The sequence below is a fragment of the Esox lucius genome, chromosome 14 (genome assembly GCF_011004845.1).
Source record: "Esox lucius isolate fEsoLuc1 chromosome 14, fEsoLuc1.pri, whole genome shotgun sequence".
Lineage (NCBI taxonomy): Eukaryota > Metazoa > Chordata > Actinopteri > Esociformes > Esocidae > Esox > Esox lucius.
The window spans coordinates 29,587,234-29,603,084 of NC_047582.1; the positions used below are offsets into that span (position 1 = coordinate 29,587,234).

At 42.9% G+C, this 15,851-nt stretch overlaps 1 protein-coding gene across 7 annotated transcripts in view; it reads right to left on the reverse strand.

Annotated features, from left to right (window-relative positions):
• Window positions 1-15,851, reverse strand: part of dennd1a (DENN/MADD domain containing 1A) — a 93,164-nt gene that overhangs the window by 16,455 nt on the left and 60,858 nt on the right. For 6 of the 7 annotated variants that reach the window (XR_002197809.2, XM_020053328.2, XM_010889676.3 and 3 more), the window contains exons 9-13: window positions 14,684-14,794; window positions 12,484-12,584; window positions 8,285-8,330; window positions 5,862-5,963; window positions 1,836-1,961 (exon numbers count right to left, since the gene is read on the reverse strand). Coding sequence is in view for 6 of the 7 variants with exons in the window: in XM_020053328.2 (XP_019908887.2) it covers window positions 1,836-1,961; window positions 5,862-5,963; window positions 8,285-8,330; window positions 12,484-12,584; window positions 14,684-14,794 (486 nt within the window). In the remaining variant the exon portion in view is untranslated. The remainder of the gene's footprint in view (window positions 1-1,835; window positions 1,962-5,861; window positions 5,964-8,284; window positions 8,331-12,483; window positions 12,585-14,683; window positions 14,795-15,851) is intronic. The other variant, XM_010889677.3, reaches the window with a different exon arrangement.

Sequence of the window (15,851 nt, forward strand, 5' to 3'; positions counted from 1 at the left end):
CGGCTACGTAGCGCCAGTTAAGTACGGCTATGTAGCGCCAGTTAAGTATGGCTATGTAGCACCAGTTACGGACGGCTATGTAGCGCCAGTTACGTACGGCTATGAAGCATCAGTTAACTACGGCTATGAAGTGTAAGTTAAGTATGGCTATGAAGTGTCACATAAAAACATCTATGAAGCATTACATAAATATGGCTATGAAGTGTCAGATAAATATGCCATGTTTGTCATCATTCCATAGAGTCATGGGACCTGACATGTTCGTAAAGACCTTGACATTGCAAAATAGCCAGACTGACTGCCTTTCTCAGGCAATGTTAAAACTACAGCTCGACCGAGCCCTTTTCCCACCCACTCAAAATTTGGGCAATACTAGTTTAGAGATTCTTGCTAGTTACCAGTATCAAACACACACACACCCCAGACACACACACACACACACACACACACACACCCCCCAGACACACACACACACGCACCCCAGACACACACACACCCCAGACACACACACACACACACACACAAACACACACCCCAGACACACACACACACACACACCCAAGACACAATTGGACATATTGCCACCAATCTGCCAGGCAGAGCAAGGTACTCCTAGTGACAATGTGTTTGCTTCTCTGTGCCAGTCTGTTTCTCTGTGTTTCTCTGTCTGTTTGTCCGTTTCTCCTGGTATTTTTCGAGTAGTGAGTTGTCCTTTTTGTCTTTGAATCATTCTGTCTTGACATGGTGAGTAAATAATCAGTCAGAGACAGAATGGACTCCAGGACTATTGTGATCCAATAATCTGTCAATTTCAGAAGCAAACTGACAACTCAATAACAGGAGAAAAAACCCCCAAAAAAATATATCACTATGAAGTGAAAAGGACAAGATTGTTTTCCTTTCAGAGTGGTTACAAATGTACACATTGAACAATGTATTTCAAATGGACCACAAACCTGTGGCCCAGAACAAGATGGCACGCACACACACGCATACGCACGCACACACACACACGCACATACAAATTCTTTGGAATCCCTAGTGTGTCCTAGGCAGACGGGACTGGCTTCAGAGAGAGGGCAGGTTAGGGCTTTAGGGTTTAGGGTTTAGCCACAGGGCAGTGACAGCTTGGAGGTGGACGGCAGCGCAGGCTCTTCCATATGTGGTGCACGGTACCAGCTGTGCCATTGTTCAGGCGTGTGTCCCCTTCTCTGTCAACCCTGCTGGGGAACTGGTACCCCGTGTAGGGGGGCTATTCTGTCCTCCACACCCACCAATACACTTGGGGTCACAGATCTGCATCACTAATGCTATTATTCACACACAGAGGCAGAAATGTGCACGTGCGTGTGGGCAGAGAGACACACACACACACACATGCTGCTGTCCTAGAGTGCGGTGGTCCGTGATTGACACCTCTATTTGTTTTATTCATATTGCCCCTGTCTAAAATATGTAAATGTCTGGGAGAGATGATTTTAAAATAGACCTATTTGGCCGCGAGACGCAGGGATTAGACTTTTCTGACGACATATGGCGGAATAGTTGAATAATTAGTCGTCCGGCGCGGGCCCGTTCTGGTGTTGACGCAGGTACAGAGCAGACAGAGCCGTAACTGGCTGTTCCTCTTCAAACGCACGGTCCCATACAAGACTGTCATCATATACTATCACCATGGAGACAGAGATAAGGTGGAGCTGCCAGGAAAACAGGAGGTGTTTGTGTTTGTGTCACCATCTTCCTCCCCGTTTGTTCTCCCTCTGTTAACCGCGAACATTGCCTCCCCGTCCTCCCTCTACTTCTCCAACACTCTCTCTCTCCCATCTCTGGCTCACCGGTTCGATCTGCAGGGCGTTCCTGTAGCTGCCGAAGAGGGCGGCCTGTGTCCTGAGGAAGGCCCGGGCAACTCCATCTCCTGTCGTCGTAGAAACCTTCTTCAGGCGGTTCTTTAAGGAAGACACCTGGGTATGACAGCAAAAAAAAAAAAAAAAAGAAAAAGAGAGAGAGCACACCAAAGAGTTAACCCTTAATATTCTTATTGAGGCCCACACAGGGACTGGAGGATGGACTGACCAGGGAAGAGCAGTCCATTCACAGCAGTCACTTAGACTGCTGGAGGTGTATTCACGTTTTCCATTTTCTGAGTCACGTCATCCATTTCTTTTCACCTTACCACTCTGCTGCCCCTCCCCCCACCCCCCCAGGCATAGACTGACAGACTTTCCTTCTCGCTCCAGGCCACTTGTAACCTCACATGGAGTATAATCCTGACCCCCCCCCCCCCCCCCCATCTTTTAATCCTCCTTCCATTCCACAGACGCCAACCCCCCCCCCCCCCCCCAACCCCAGTGCGTATCCATACGCGCCATGCCGCTGAAAAAGCAGAGTCAACAACGGCCTTATTCTACATGAATAAACTCCATGAGACGGCCGTTTAGGCTAATGCGCTAGCCGGGAGCGAGCGCACAGGGGCTGAAATAATCCCTTTTTTCCTCCCTCTTCCCCTGGCGCTCCTCTCTAGCGGTGAGCTCCCCTGGTTATTAAGGACGCCTGGTTACCTTGTTAGGGAAAGTTTTACATCCACCCAAAAACAGACAAACGCAACCTAAAAGAACACCGGAGAAAAGTGCACAGCACTTCAGTCGCATTCCCATGACCACGTTTTTTTCCCATCAACAGCAGAAAAAAGGCAGATAACACACATGAATGGAACGTTGTTCATTCCTCCCTTGTTTGCGTGCATGAGTACTCCTATTTGGAGCAATTTTAAAATTGAAATGGCAATGACAGAGCTCACTTCAATCAGTGGATTTCTGCATTCAGGAATAACATCGTTCAATCATCATAATACTGACGTTTTAAGAAAACAAAAATGGGCCAAAGACAAAGCCCGGAGGAACGCCACGCCATTGATTTGATGTCCCTTGCACATTTCTTTGATCTGATGTTGTAATTTCAGGAAGGCTTTGAAAGTGTCTTCCTTGTCAGCAACACCAGCAGCCCAACTACCTCCTAATGCTTCCTGTACCTGTCCAGCACCCCCACCTCGTCAGAAAAGCGAGAGCGAAATAAGTGGAGGAAGTGTAACGGCAGGACCGGAAGTTTCTTCCAGCTTTACGGCATTCCTGGGAGCCAAGCTGGGAGAGAGAGGCCTTGTGGGTGAGCTGGCTCCAGTGATTCTGCCAGAGACTTAATTCTGAGTCAACCTTTAAGCACAAATACTATGGGACCTGTCCTGACTAAAACACTTCTGGCCACCCCTCTTCCAGTGGTTAAACAACTGGAGATTTGAATGGAGCAAATAGACTACTAAGTAAGACTGGGGGATATTTAACGTGACACAGATGAATCTCCCGTATCAGGCCTGAAGTCAGCTTGTGAGGTACTGTATGTGAATACTCACACAGAGGCACTCCAAATTAATCCCCAATTGAAATTTGACACAACATGTGACAATATTTTATGTATGATTTAGTCAAGGGTTTTGGGAGCTGATCAACACAAAAAAGTAAATGTCAAAGTGAGAAATAAAATGTGCCAATTGTTCTGTATTAATTACAGATAATAACCGACTGCATAAGTATTCACCCTCTATGTTATGGCACACCTGAATGAGCTGTGGTGCAAACAGTTGCATTTAGAATTCAAATAATTAGCTAAATGGAGTCCATCTGTGTGCACTCAAGGTGTTTTACATAATATCAGGTTTAATACACCTGTCTCTGGAATGTTCCACAGTTGGTTTGTAATTCCTAACAAAAACTACTTCATGAAGACAAAGAAACATTAAAATAAAATCTAGAATATGGTGATTTTTTTAATCACGGGTAGGATATAAGAACATTTTGAAAGCACTAAATATCCCTTAGACCACAGTAAAGAGCATTATTAAGAAATGGAGAGAATATAACAACTGTAAATGTGTCTAGAACAGGCCATACTCATGAGAAGGGCTCAAGTCAGGGAGGCCACCAAGAAGCCTCTAGCAACTCTAAAGAAATTGCTGTCTTCCACTGTTGTGCGGGGAGTCACTGTGCATAATGCAATTGCATTGGTATTAAAAGTAGCCTTCCTGGGAGAATGGCAAAAAGAAAACCGAGCATTTTATTTTCAACGCTGAACTCTACGTTTGGCGCATGCCTAACACCGCACATCACCCCAAGTACATCATCCCTAATGCGAAGCATGGCGACGGCAGCAACATGCTATGAGGATGCTTCTCTGCGTCAGGGCCTGGAAAGCTTGTGAAGTTAGAGGGTAAAATGGATGAAGCAAAGTAGAGAGAAATACCAGCAGAAAAACATGCAATAGACCTGGGACTTCATCTTCCAGTGGTACAATAACCCCAACCATATTGCCAGGATGGAGAATGTGGTTTTGTATTTGGAACAGATACAATTTATACATTTAATTTTTCATTCATCAGACATTATGGAGTGTATTGGAGCTGATCGGTGGCCAAAATAAAATCCACTTTGATTTAATGTGTGACATGTGGAATAGTCCACGGGGGAAGCATGACCATCATGAAAAGCCCACACAGACAGAAGCCCACACAGACATCGGAGGAGACCTTCAAAGCAACAAGCCGCTCTGTATCACTTAATCCCAATGATCGTTCATGAATATAAAAGATCACTCTATAAAAGAGCTAAATTGCAATATAAAACAAGCGCTGATGTAGACAGACAAATAATATAATGGCTGTCCAACATGAGCCAGGGCAGGTATTTGGCTGGGATCAAAAGGAGAGAAGCAGGTTGCTTTTTCTCCCCTGGTCACTTAGCACCACGCTACAAGCCTTTTGATCAGGCAATTAGGGCCACACTTAAAGGCAGGTGGTGTGGATGTGAGAAGCCCAGACCCTCAGAGCAAAAAAAATATGTAATAATGTCTTTGACCCAACAACTTTATAATTAAGGACAACAACATCAAACAGCAGCAAACAATGGAAAAGCTTAAATTAGAAGAAAACATGCAGGTTTTTAAAGAGGCTAAATCGAAAGAAAAGACTTTTGTTATAGTTAAAGCATGAATAACAACAGGCCTGTATAATTGGGCCTGTTTACGTTTTGGTTGGCACTGGAAGTCTAAATTGATATTTTAAAGGACCGTGACCAGCCTGTTCAAAGGCTAACTCTCCCAGGGTTAAGCTCAGATCAGTTGTAGTGGAGACATGTAGCATTAAGTATTCCACCAAGAGAGATTCTGGGATTTGCTTTGATCTTGAACTGTTCATCAGCATGGCTCTGTGATTTAAAAATACAATAGATAGATGAGAAAATGTGAAGGTTTAATAACACAATTTCAGCATTGTCAAAGAGAGGCAAGGTTATGAGATGTTTGAAAAAAAAGGGGGGGGGTTGATACAGTTACTTTGTGTTTACTCTATACAGCATTACTATTCTTGTATGATAATTTGCTAAATTATTCCGAGGACTGATTAATTAAAATAAAAAATGTGAACCATTTTGAGTGGAACCAGCTTTAGTTAGTGCTAGTTGGCAGTATCTCCCAAATATCTTCATTTTTCACCCAAAACCTTTTTGTTTATCTACTACTATCTACTACTTTCTAAACACTGAGCAAGCATGATTTCAGTACTTTCATTCCATTAACAGTTTCTCTCAAGATCAGAACATATTTTCAAAGCACTTTCTTTACTCAGTGCAGCAGTCATACTCTATGATGAGCGTCTAGGTTTGGGATTAGGTTTAACAGTTAGTATTAAGCTTCTAGAGATTTAAACAATCCTGGGGTTAGGTCAGTGTGAAGGTTTTAGGGTTAGGGAATACAGTTTTGTGATTGCCTTGACTTTGATATAGTTTGAGTACGTGTGTGTTTGTGCGCGTTTGTCTCACCACATCGCTGGGCAGGCTCTGGAGATCGTCGAAGGGTGTTTCTAGTGTGTTGGTGTCTACGTTGAGGACCACAACATCATCCAGGGTCATCCCCCTAACTTTCTGTAAGAGACAGGGAGTTCATGTGATGAAATGTTGCATTATTTACAATACATTCCAGAATCAGTGGACACTGTTTTTTTGCTCATCTTCACCAAAGGGCTATAGAAATACAGTTTAAGTCATTCAAACTCATTTTTCAACCACTCCACAGATTTCATGTCAACAAACTATAGTTTTGGCAAGTCGGTTACGACATCTACTTTTTGCATGACACAAGTAATGTTTCCAACAACTGTTCACAGACAGATATTGACTTATTATTCACTATATCACAATCCAAGTGGGTCAGAAGTCTACATACACTGTAGTTGACTGTGCCGTTAAACAGCTGGGAAAATTCTAGAAAATTATGTCATGGCTTTAGAAGCTTCTGATAGGCTAATCAATATAATTTTAATTAGAGGTCTACCTGTGGATGTATTTCAAGGCCTACCTTCAAACTCAGTACCTCTTTGCTTGACATCATTGGGAAAATCTAAAGAAATCAGCTAAGATCTCAGAAAAAAAAGTCTGGTTCGATCATACATGAAGGTACGATGTGCATCTGTACAAACAATAGTATACAAGTATAACCACCACGGGACCACAGAGCCGTCATACCGCTCAGGATGGAGATGCATTCCGTCTCCTAGAGATACACATAGTTTGGTGCGAAGAGCAAATCGATCCTAGAAAAACAGCAAAGGACCTTGTAAAGATGCTGGACAAAAAACTTAAAGAAGTATCTATATGCACAGTAAAACTAATCCTATATCGACGCAACCTGAAAAGCCACTCAGCAAGTATGAAGCCACCACTCCAAAACCACCATAAAAGACTACAGGTTTGCAACTGCACATCTAGACAAAGATCTTATTTTTTAGAAAGATTTCCTCTGTACTGATGAAACAAATATTTTACCATTTGGCCATAATGACCAGGGGGAGGCTTGCAAGTCAAAGAACACCATCCCAACCGGGAAGCACGGGAGTGGAAGCATCAGGTTATGGGGGTGCTTTGCTGCAGGGGGACTGGTGCACTTCACAAAATAGATGGCATCATGAGGAAGTAAACTTATGTGAATATATTGAAGAAAAATCTCAAAACATCAGGCGAGAAGTTAATGCTTGGTCACAAATGGGTCTTCCAAATGGACAATGACCCCAAGTATACTTCTAAAGTTGTGGCAAAATGGCTTAAGGACAATAAAGTCAAGGTATTGGAGAAGCCATCACAAAGCCCTGACCTCAGTCCTACCGAACATTTGTGGGGAGAACTGAAAAGGCATGTGTGGGCAAGGAGGCCTACAAACATCAGTTACACCAGTTCTGTTAGGAGGAATGTGCCAAAACTCACCCAATTTATTGTTGGAAGCTTGTGGACTACCAGAAACGTTTGACCCAAGTTAAAACATTTAAGGGCAATGCTACCAAATATTAATTGAGTGAATGAAAACATCTGACCCACTGGAAATGTGATGAAAGAAATAAAAGCTGAAATCAATCATTCTCTAGTCTACTATTCTGACATTTCACATTCTTAAAATAGTGATCCTAACTGACTGAAGACAGGGAATTTTTACAAAACTTTAATGTGAGGAATTGTGAACAACTGAGTTGAAATGTCCTTGGCTAAAGTGTATGTAAACGTCCAACTTCAACTGTATGTCACTGTTGTTTATCAGCTTGATCTTACAATCAAAATGAGAGAAATCTAGCCTTTATAACTGAGGGAAAATGTATCACCCAAAAAATTATGTTTTTCTAAAAATGAACTCAATTAAAGGTTAGATTTCTCTCATATTCTGTGTATAAGATCAAGCTGATAAACAACAATTAAATTTTTTACAAAGAGTGCCAATCAGTCCGTGTTTGTGTTTGCTGTCCTGTCCTCTTGCAATTGTACGTTTTTATTGAAAATCTGAATTTCTTCTTAGTTAATTTAACTGGTTAAATATAATACTGAAATAAATTAAATACATTAATGGCTTCTGTTAGACACACACATTCACACCCGATTCTTTACTATCCTTGTAAAGACCTAAAAACCAAAAGTTTATGTTCTTATCACCTAACCCAGCGGTTCAATTCCAGTCCTGGGGACCAAAACACTTCTGGTTTTCACCCTCTCCTGCCAATCAGAGAGTAATCCAGATCTGAGACACCAGCTGAGTGAAATTAGGTAGGTAAAAAAATAAAAAAATAACTGAAGATTTTGGAATCCAAAATACCTGGATTATTACTATAAAAAAAAGGAACAATGTATTTTTGTACATCAAACAATCTACTTTAAATAACCCATTGCTTTATCTGTTATAAACCATCCTGATGTTAGGAACTTACCTCCATAAGGCTGGAATGTACACCAATGAGGTAGGGCATGGGCGCACTGCAAAACACAACACATCTGTCCATTACACCAGCCCGGTCGGTCCGTTACACCAGTCCGGTCGGTCCGTTACACCAGCCCGGTCGGTCCGTTACACCAGTCCGGTCGGTCCGTTACACCAGTCCGGTCGGTCCGTTACACCAGCCCGGTCGGTCCGTTACACCAGCCCGGTCGGTCCGTTACACCAGCCCGGTCGGTCCGTTACACCAGCCCGGTCGGTCCGTTACACCAGCCCGGTCGGTCCGTTACACCAGCCCGGTCGGTCCGTTACACCAGTCCGGTCGGTCCGTTACACCAGTCCGGTCGGTCCGTTACACCAGTCTGGTCGGTCAGTTACACCAGTCTGGTCGGTCCGTTACACCAGTCCGGTCGGTCAGTTACACCCGTCTGTGTATGAGATGAATGTTCATCCACTGCATCCCCTCAGCAAAGAACACAAAAGCATATCACTTTTAAATATTTGTACAGTAAAGTGAACTAAAAATGGAACATTTACTTTTCAAGCATACAGTACTGGATTGTCTGTGGCTGGAATAGTCTGTGCCTCTGTGTGTGTGTGTGTGTGTGTGTGAGTGAGTGTGTACCAGAATGAGTGGACCTGTGGAGCTAGACAAGGGACCATCAGACCCTTCAGCACCAGAAAAGAACAGATATGGCTGATTGGTAATGGCCAGAAAGATGAAGCCAGAAAGGAGGGAGAGGGACAATGAGAGAGGGAGAGATGTGAGAAATCTGTCAGCCCGTGAGGGGGCAATGAAGCCGGACCCGAAAACACTTAATTAACTGTCCTCTTCTCCATTTCTCCATCTCCTCAGCCTAGCGTGACATTCAATTAAAATGCAGCAGCAAGCCACAACAACTCAAAGGATCAAAAAGTAGTGGAAGGCATAACAAAACAAAAAATATAAATATATAAACATTTAAATAAATACCTGGTATGAAGGTTTTGGCCGACGCTAATCGTCCGCACAGCCAATTATTTATTGTCATGGAAAATGAAATGTAGCCTTTTGCATCAAGTTTGAGCCGTCAAGGCCAAGACAAGCCGAGGGTTGGCTTCCTAAGCTGGAAGCTCCATAGTCAAATTCTCAAAAAAGCTGATTTCCAATGAGCTCATTGTTCCCATCTTTTCCTTTTCTCTGACAACCTCCAACAAAACACACCTTTTAATTGCTAATCATCTTCATATATATTACTTGGTAGAATGACATGTTATTTGTTGAGCTTTCCCTCTGTCCATGGTGCTTTAGGCGTGTAGAAAAGCTCTATATAAGTCCAAACCATTATTACTTTAATTAAAAGCCTTTTGGAGAGCTTCTACATCCTAGCTAAGGTTGACCCTCTGTTGATGGAGAATATATGGGTCTTTCTATAATTTGTGATACCAGTCAGTTTCTTTTAATGTCACTAATAACAATTTCGTAATTAAAAACCATATGATTACAATATGATATAAAGGGGGAACATATAACAGCTAAATAATTACTCTAAATGTAAATCATAAGATCGAGTGTTCATTTGATTTTTAAGCGCTGATACCGTAAATGTTTGGCTGACTATTATACCCTTGGGCTTGGTTGAAACTGAGTCAAGTAAATTCAACTCCTTGTTTGCTCTAGTCCTAACCCTTCTCTCAAAGTACCTGGGGAGAAGAGTCAAGATTTAACCCTTCAGTCGCCAGGGCACTAAGAAAAGAGGGAAAGTGTGGAGGAAACAGGGATTTGACGGCTTCAAGATTTGATTAAATTAATTTAATTACTTATACTTATTGTCAATTATTTCCATGACAGAACCCATTGTACAAAAAGTACCCTATTAACTAATACAAAAAATTCTTCAGGAATGTTTAGCATGGCTGCAACTGATCGAGAAATTCACTAAAACACAGAGAGATTGGTCACTAGGCCAGCCAAAGAAACATGCAGTGGTATTTCATATGGTATTTCGAAGATACGCAGATGTTGACCCTATACGATAGAGAAATAAAACAGATGAAGATTATGAAGAAACAGAGTTAATTAGTGTATTGCAAGCCATCTCCACACCACATCCCCCACCTTATCACAAACAACCCTTATAATTAACACGGTCAAGTTGTCACTAGGAAGAAAATCTGCCATTCTTGGAGATCTCCTCATTTCCTCATCCTAGACACGTTGTCTTCGTTGATGGCACTTAAAATGGCAGCTTGCCGTCTGGGTAAAACTTGAACAATGTCAGGGGTGTTAACTCAGTTTGGTCATTCATATAATCTCTCTGTGACCCTTAGTTACGCAATTCCTCAGCTCTCTCTGTTGTCAGTACGTAATGAGCACGTAGGATCCTCTGGCTTCTATGCTTCAACAGATGCACACCTGTGCTGGGATCCATGCCACTGTAACATAGGACAAAGGAGAACTGTAATGTCGGCAATTTTTAAGTGCTTTCCGATGCCCGAAAAATAAAGGTTGTGTGGGCCAAAATGCTTTTGAGACTAATGGATTTTGACAGAGTAGAGTTATGGTTGTGGTATGGTTAAAGTACACAGGGCGCCATTACCCCAATGGCCACTACAGCATCCGGGAGGCAAGTTAGAAATTCAGTTTTTATAAACTTCCAATTTGTGTTTCAGTGAGGTTACGCATAAAGGTGTTTAAGTGATAAACAGCGTTATTATTATAAGTAGAATATTGAGATCAGCAATAAAGAGATGGTTCCAATAAAGAAGCTTGCTGATGAGGAATTTAGGCCCGCATGTTTCTACACTTGAAACACGGATAGGTCCTGACACAGACGTCCTACCTTCACTAAACCATACAACACGGCTACTAGTAAATTACTCCAGCTGAGTAAGATGGATGCACACACAAAGACACTCGTGCATCCATCATTTAGCATCAGCTAACCCCACCGGAAAAGCTGACTGAACTGGCTGGGGGCCGAACCTGTACCAAGTCCAGTACTACACCTGGGGACTAGTTCACCGCCGTGAAATTCAACATGGAGAGGTGGGGGGTTTATAGGGGTGTATTTTGGACTCAAAAGGCACTTTCTAGTAGTGTCTGACAGACTCCCTCATGGTCTTTATCCAATGCGGGGACCCAGAAACACTCAGTACAGTGATGAAGGTTTGGGGGATGATTTAGTCTTTCCAAGCTTTGGCCAAAGGGACGGGGGAGTCACAACAAATGGAATACAGAGTTGTGGATAACGTAAACAATGTCCTTCACAGTGCTTCGGGAACTCGTTCTTTTTTCAAGGAACAAATACGTTTTTTCCAGCCATCTCACAAGATATCAATTACCTTTTGCACAACAAAAAAAAACAATGACTTAGTATGCAGTTTTGTATGTGTGTGTAGACAGTGGTTTATGAGACAGTGATAACTTACAGCCCAGATAAACAGCTTTAAAAAACAACTAATTCAGGTTGCCTGTAACAGTACTGTACTGTATTTAGAGATACAATTAAGCTACTGGTCAGTTTACCGTTTTCCTGGAACCCTGACAAGCAACATGGCCTACATTAAGTAGACTACACAACCAAAACAAGTTGGTATGCAACAACACAAGATTTATGCTGCTGTAACATGAACAGACCGGCAGCTTTCAAAATAAATCAGACTTCTGCTAAAACAACACATTTTACTAGGCCTTTCACATTCTCTCATGAACTTGATGGCCTATTACAGGATCCCCAGAAATCACTGTGAATTTCTAGGCGTGCCAACAATTGTGACGTGTTGAGAAGAATTTCGAGAAGAATATTTCTTAAAAAACGAATTCCTCAAATATGTCTGGTGCGAGATCAAGCTGACATACAACAAAGCTCTTCATTTGCACATCTTTTCTAAATGTGCCAATATCTCTGGAGGGCACAACACGCACACGCACACACGCACGCACGCGACCTCACAATCGATCCTACCTCTCAAATGTAGTATTTTCGCTGTGACAGAATCTATTCCATGTTCTACCCTGCGCAACGCGAGTGAGAGAGGTGTGTACCTGACAGACAGTCCAAAATTCAGGGAGGGTGACACCAACCCACTCCAGTCCTCGGTTACTAGTGCTGACTTGGCTGATAGCGAGTTCATTTCATTTCTGCGACTGTGCATTTAAATCTTCACAGGACTGTCTCACCAAGACCCTTTGAGACGACAGTGGCTACTCACCAGCAGTAATCTATAAGGTGCTGAGGCAGGACAGGAATGTAAACGTGTTGCCAGTACATGGGGTACATCATGGCTGCCGATCCGTGAACACAAGCCGTTAACTGTGGAGAGAGTGGGGGGGGGGGGGAGAGAACTCCATCACAAACACATCACCATGGAAACGCACTGATTCCTTTTTAAATACACATTAGTGACTCAGTATTTCTCAAAAAACGAAATGTCGAAGACGTAATAACAGGAGGTTTTGGAGACTTCCGTCAGTTTGAGACACAGTGTATCACGTGAGAAGCATCAGGTTCTGAAGACGCTCTCTCAACTTGTGAATAGAAAAAATTGTCATCCTTTCATTTCAGGAATACCCCTAGCAAGGCAAATTCAAACGGATTCTTCTCATTCAACTTAATGACACCATACTATTTCGGGGGGGACCAAGCCAGCTGTAGCGCAGAGGGCTTTTATAACCGAAACCTTCATAGGAGACGGCAACACTGAAACGCTCCTTGTGACTTCTCGTCCGCCCATATCGAAAACAAAATATAGTTGCCTTTCAACAAGCAATCTGAAGCCCACAAACAGTTCCGCACGCACGCGCGCAGACTTCCAAGAGTAAATTGTCTGTTATTCATGGGATCAAAGCCACTCCAGAACTGAAGGGGGAAAAAACACCACCGGAAATTAGAACAGCAACTTCATTTATAAAGAAAATACCAGGAAGAAAAACATTCATTCCCCTTTTTATCCCTTTGACAGTTCGATTCCATGACGCTTAATACCTCAAGTGAACAATCCCACTCCCTTTTGTGTGTCAGGTAGGAGGAATGTAGCACTGAGCGAATGGACGCCACCGCTGATCAAATTCAGATGGTGCCGTCAAACGCAGGCAGATGTGTCAATAACAGCGACAGCGGCGCCGCCTGACCAGCAAAAAAAAAAAAAGCCCTTCCCTAGAATAACAGTGTTATCAGATGGGCTATTTAAGTGCCAGGGTTTCTATATTAAGAGCTGTCAAAAATGCAGGTGACTGATCATGAAATGTGCTCCTTATTCTCACCTCCCATAGTCAATCAAACTGGCCAGCTCTGTGGAGACGGTGAGAATTTTACTTTGATCTAAAGGGGCGGGGGGGGGGGGGGTGGGGGGGGTGCGCGTGGTAACGCAGGGACTAGTCATAAGGAACAAGCTGTAGGGAGAACGCGCCCTTGGGGAATGCTCATCCACAACCATGTCAAGTACAGTGTTTTTCACGTCGAACAGGAACACTGGGATTCCTAAGATGAAGAAATTCGTTTTATAGGGAGGGAGGAGGATGTGATGTGGTTCCTCTGTTTTGGTCGTAAACGAGAAGAGCCTTCTGCTTCTCTCTCACGGCCCCAGGCAACAGTACGGTGGGAAGACGGAAAGAACGGACTTCTACTACGTTTTTGTGAATGTGTCCATGACGGATGGTAGACTGCTTCGGCACTACAGGTTCAGCTGTTGCTTCTAAAAGCAGCCGCCATGACAAGACAAATCCCACTGGGCTTGCGAGCTCCATTAAGTACATTGAGTAGATAGAAATGTATGGAGAGAAAATGAAGAACAACACAGACTGGGTGTCAGCGAATGAAGCATTGAATCCACATAAGTACCTTCAAAAGCATCAAGAGAGACTTAATTTTGTAGTTGCCATGTCATAAAACGGGAGAAAACAGGATTGCCTCAGGCTTTGTTTTCTAGCCGCTACTAAAAGCGTAACGGACGACTTTGCTTTGTATGATACAGTTGTACAGTACAAAGGAGTGCTCCTTCAATGTGTGTAAAGAGATGTTTTAGCAGGTGACAAGTTCTTCACACTATCCTCGCTCTACAAAGGCGTGCGAAGTGTGTTTCCGGCTTTCACCGGTAAAATATACTATGGAAACACCTAACAGGAAACAGTACGAGAAACAGACTCGGCAGTGGCAAGGGAGCACGCCAACATTCACCAAACACATCTACAACATCTGACAACATTTCTGCTAGACAAAAACAACCAACAAATGTAAATCCGTCAGCGTTACTCTGTGGTGTTGCAGTAACAACCCAACCTGTGAAATAATATAGATATATTACAGTTTTGTTAATACGTAGACATGAATGGAAAGACTGAAAAAGTTGCCAAGAAGGAACGGTGGAGAGTGGAAAGAGAAGGAAGAGGAGGTGAAGTGGCTACAGTACTTACAGTGCTTAGTTTGCTACAGCAGATCAGGATTCGACGCTCATAAAGCATACTAGCGTACAGATGGAGCATGTTATTGACATCTACGGCTACAAAATACTCTGTTAGGTTTCTCTGCAAGAAAAAAAACAAAGGCAAACACAGGGAAAAAGAATCAAAAAACAGGGTAGTGGTTAGTGCTGAGGACATGGGTGGACCCAAACGGTGCATAAATACAGTCGTGTGGAGAAAAAAAACAAGTACGCCCGCTGGAGAGATTGATTCATTTTCCTTTTACACATTTTGACATGATCAACGTGTTTATTTGATAAAAGGTAACCCAATTCAAACACTCGGTCTCAAATATACCTGTGAAAGCAGTAATGCAATTACAAAAGACAGAAATGCAATTTCCATTTGTGTAAGAAGTTAGTACTGCCTTACCTTAACCGTCACATAAAAAACACTAAAATCTGAACCAGGCACACCAAAACAGATGCAAATGACCAGAAGGTCTTAACTTGGGAGGATCAAGACTTCCGGAAAGATTTGATTTAGTCTGGTTAACCGTGTGTGTGTGGTAACATTATGTCAAGATCAAAAGCTATCTATCTATCCAAGGCCCACAGGAAAAGGATTATTGATGCCCATGGGTTTTGAGCGTAGTACAGTCATAGCCGGGTAAAGATATGCTGACCAGATACTTTAATAATGCTTGTTTCATCAGAGCAGCCTGGCCTCCCGGGCTCAGGCAGCGCGACTCGCAAAGGAAACAAAATCAGTAGGGCAAACAGCGGTTATTACAGTAGATCGCCACGGAGTGCAAAGGCTCGAACAGGGGAGGGCCGGAAACACCCCCAGCATCTCTACTTCCCACGGCTATCGCAGAATACTTCAGCCTGAATTCAACAAATATTAGGAAGAAAGTGTGAGGAAATCTTTATGAACTTTTGCATGCACTGATTTAATTAACTTCATATAGCTTACAGAACATGTTAAATGGATTCGGGACCCTGCGGATCAGGTCGGCTGCAGAGTACGGGCAGAGAACAATCCATTACACCTGTTAGAGTAAACTGTGCTTGTTTCTCAGTTCGTAAAACCAGGCCAGGCATTCAAGTAGCGCTACCATCGGAGGAACCTGTGCACTGATTCACCAAGATCCTCTATTCTTACAAGGAAGCAGAATAAG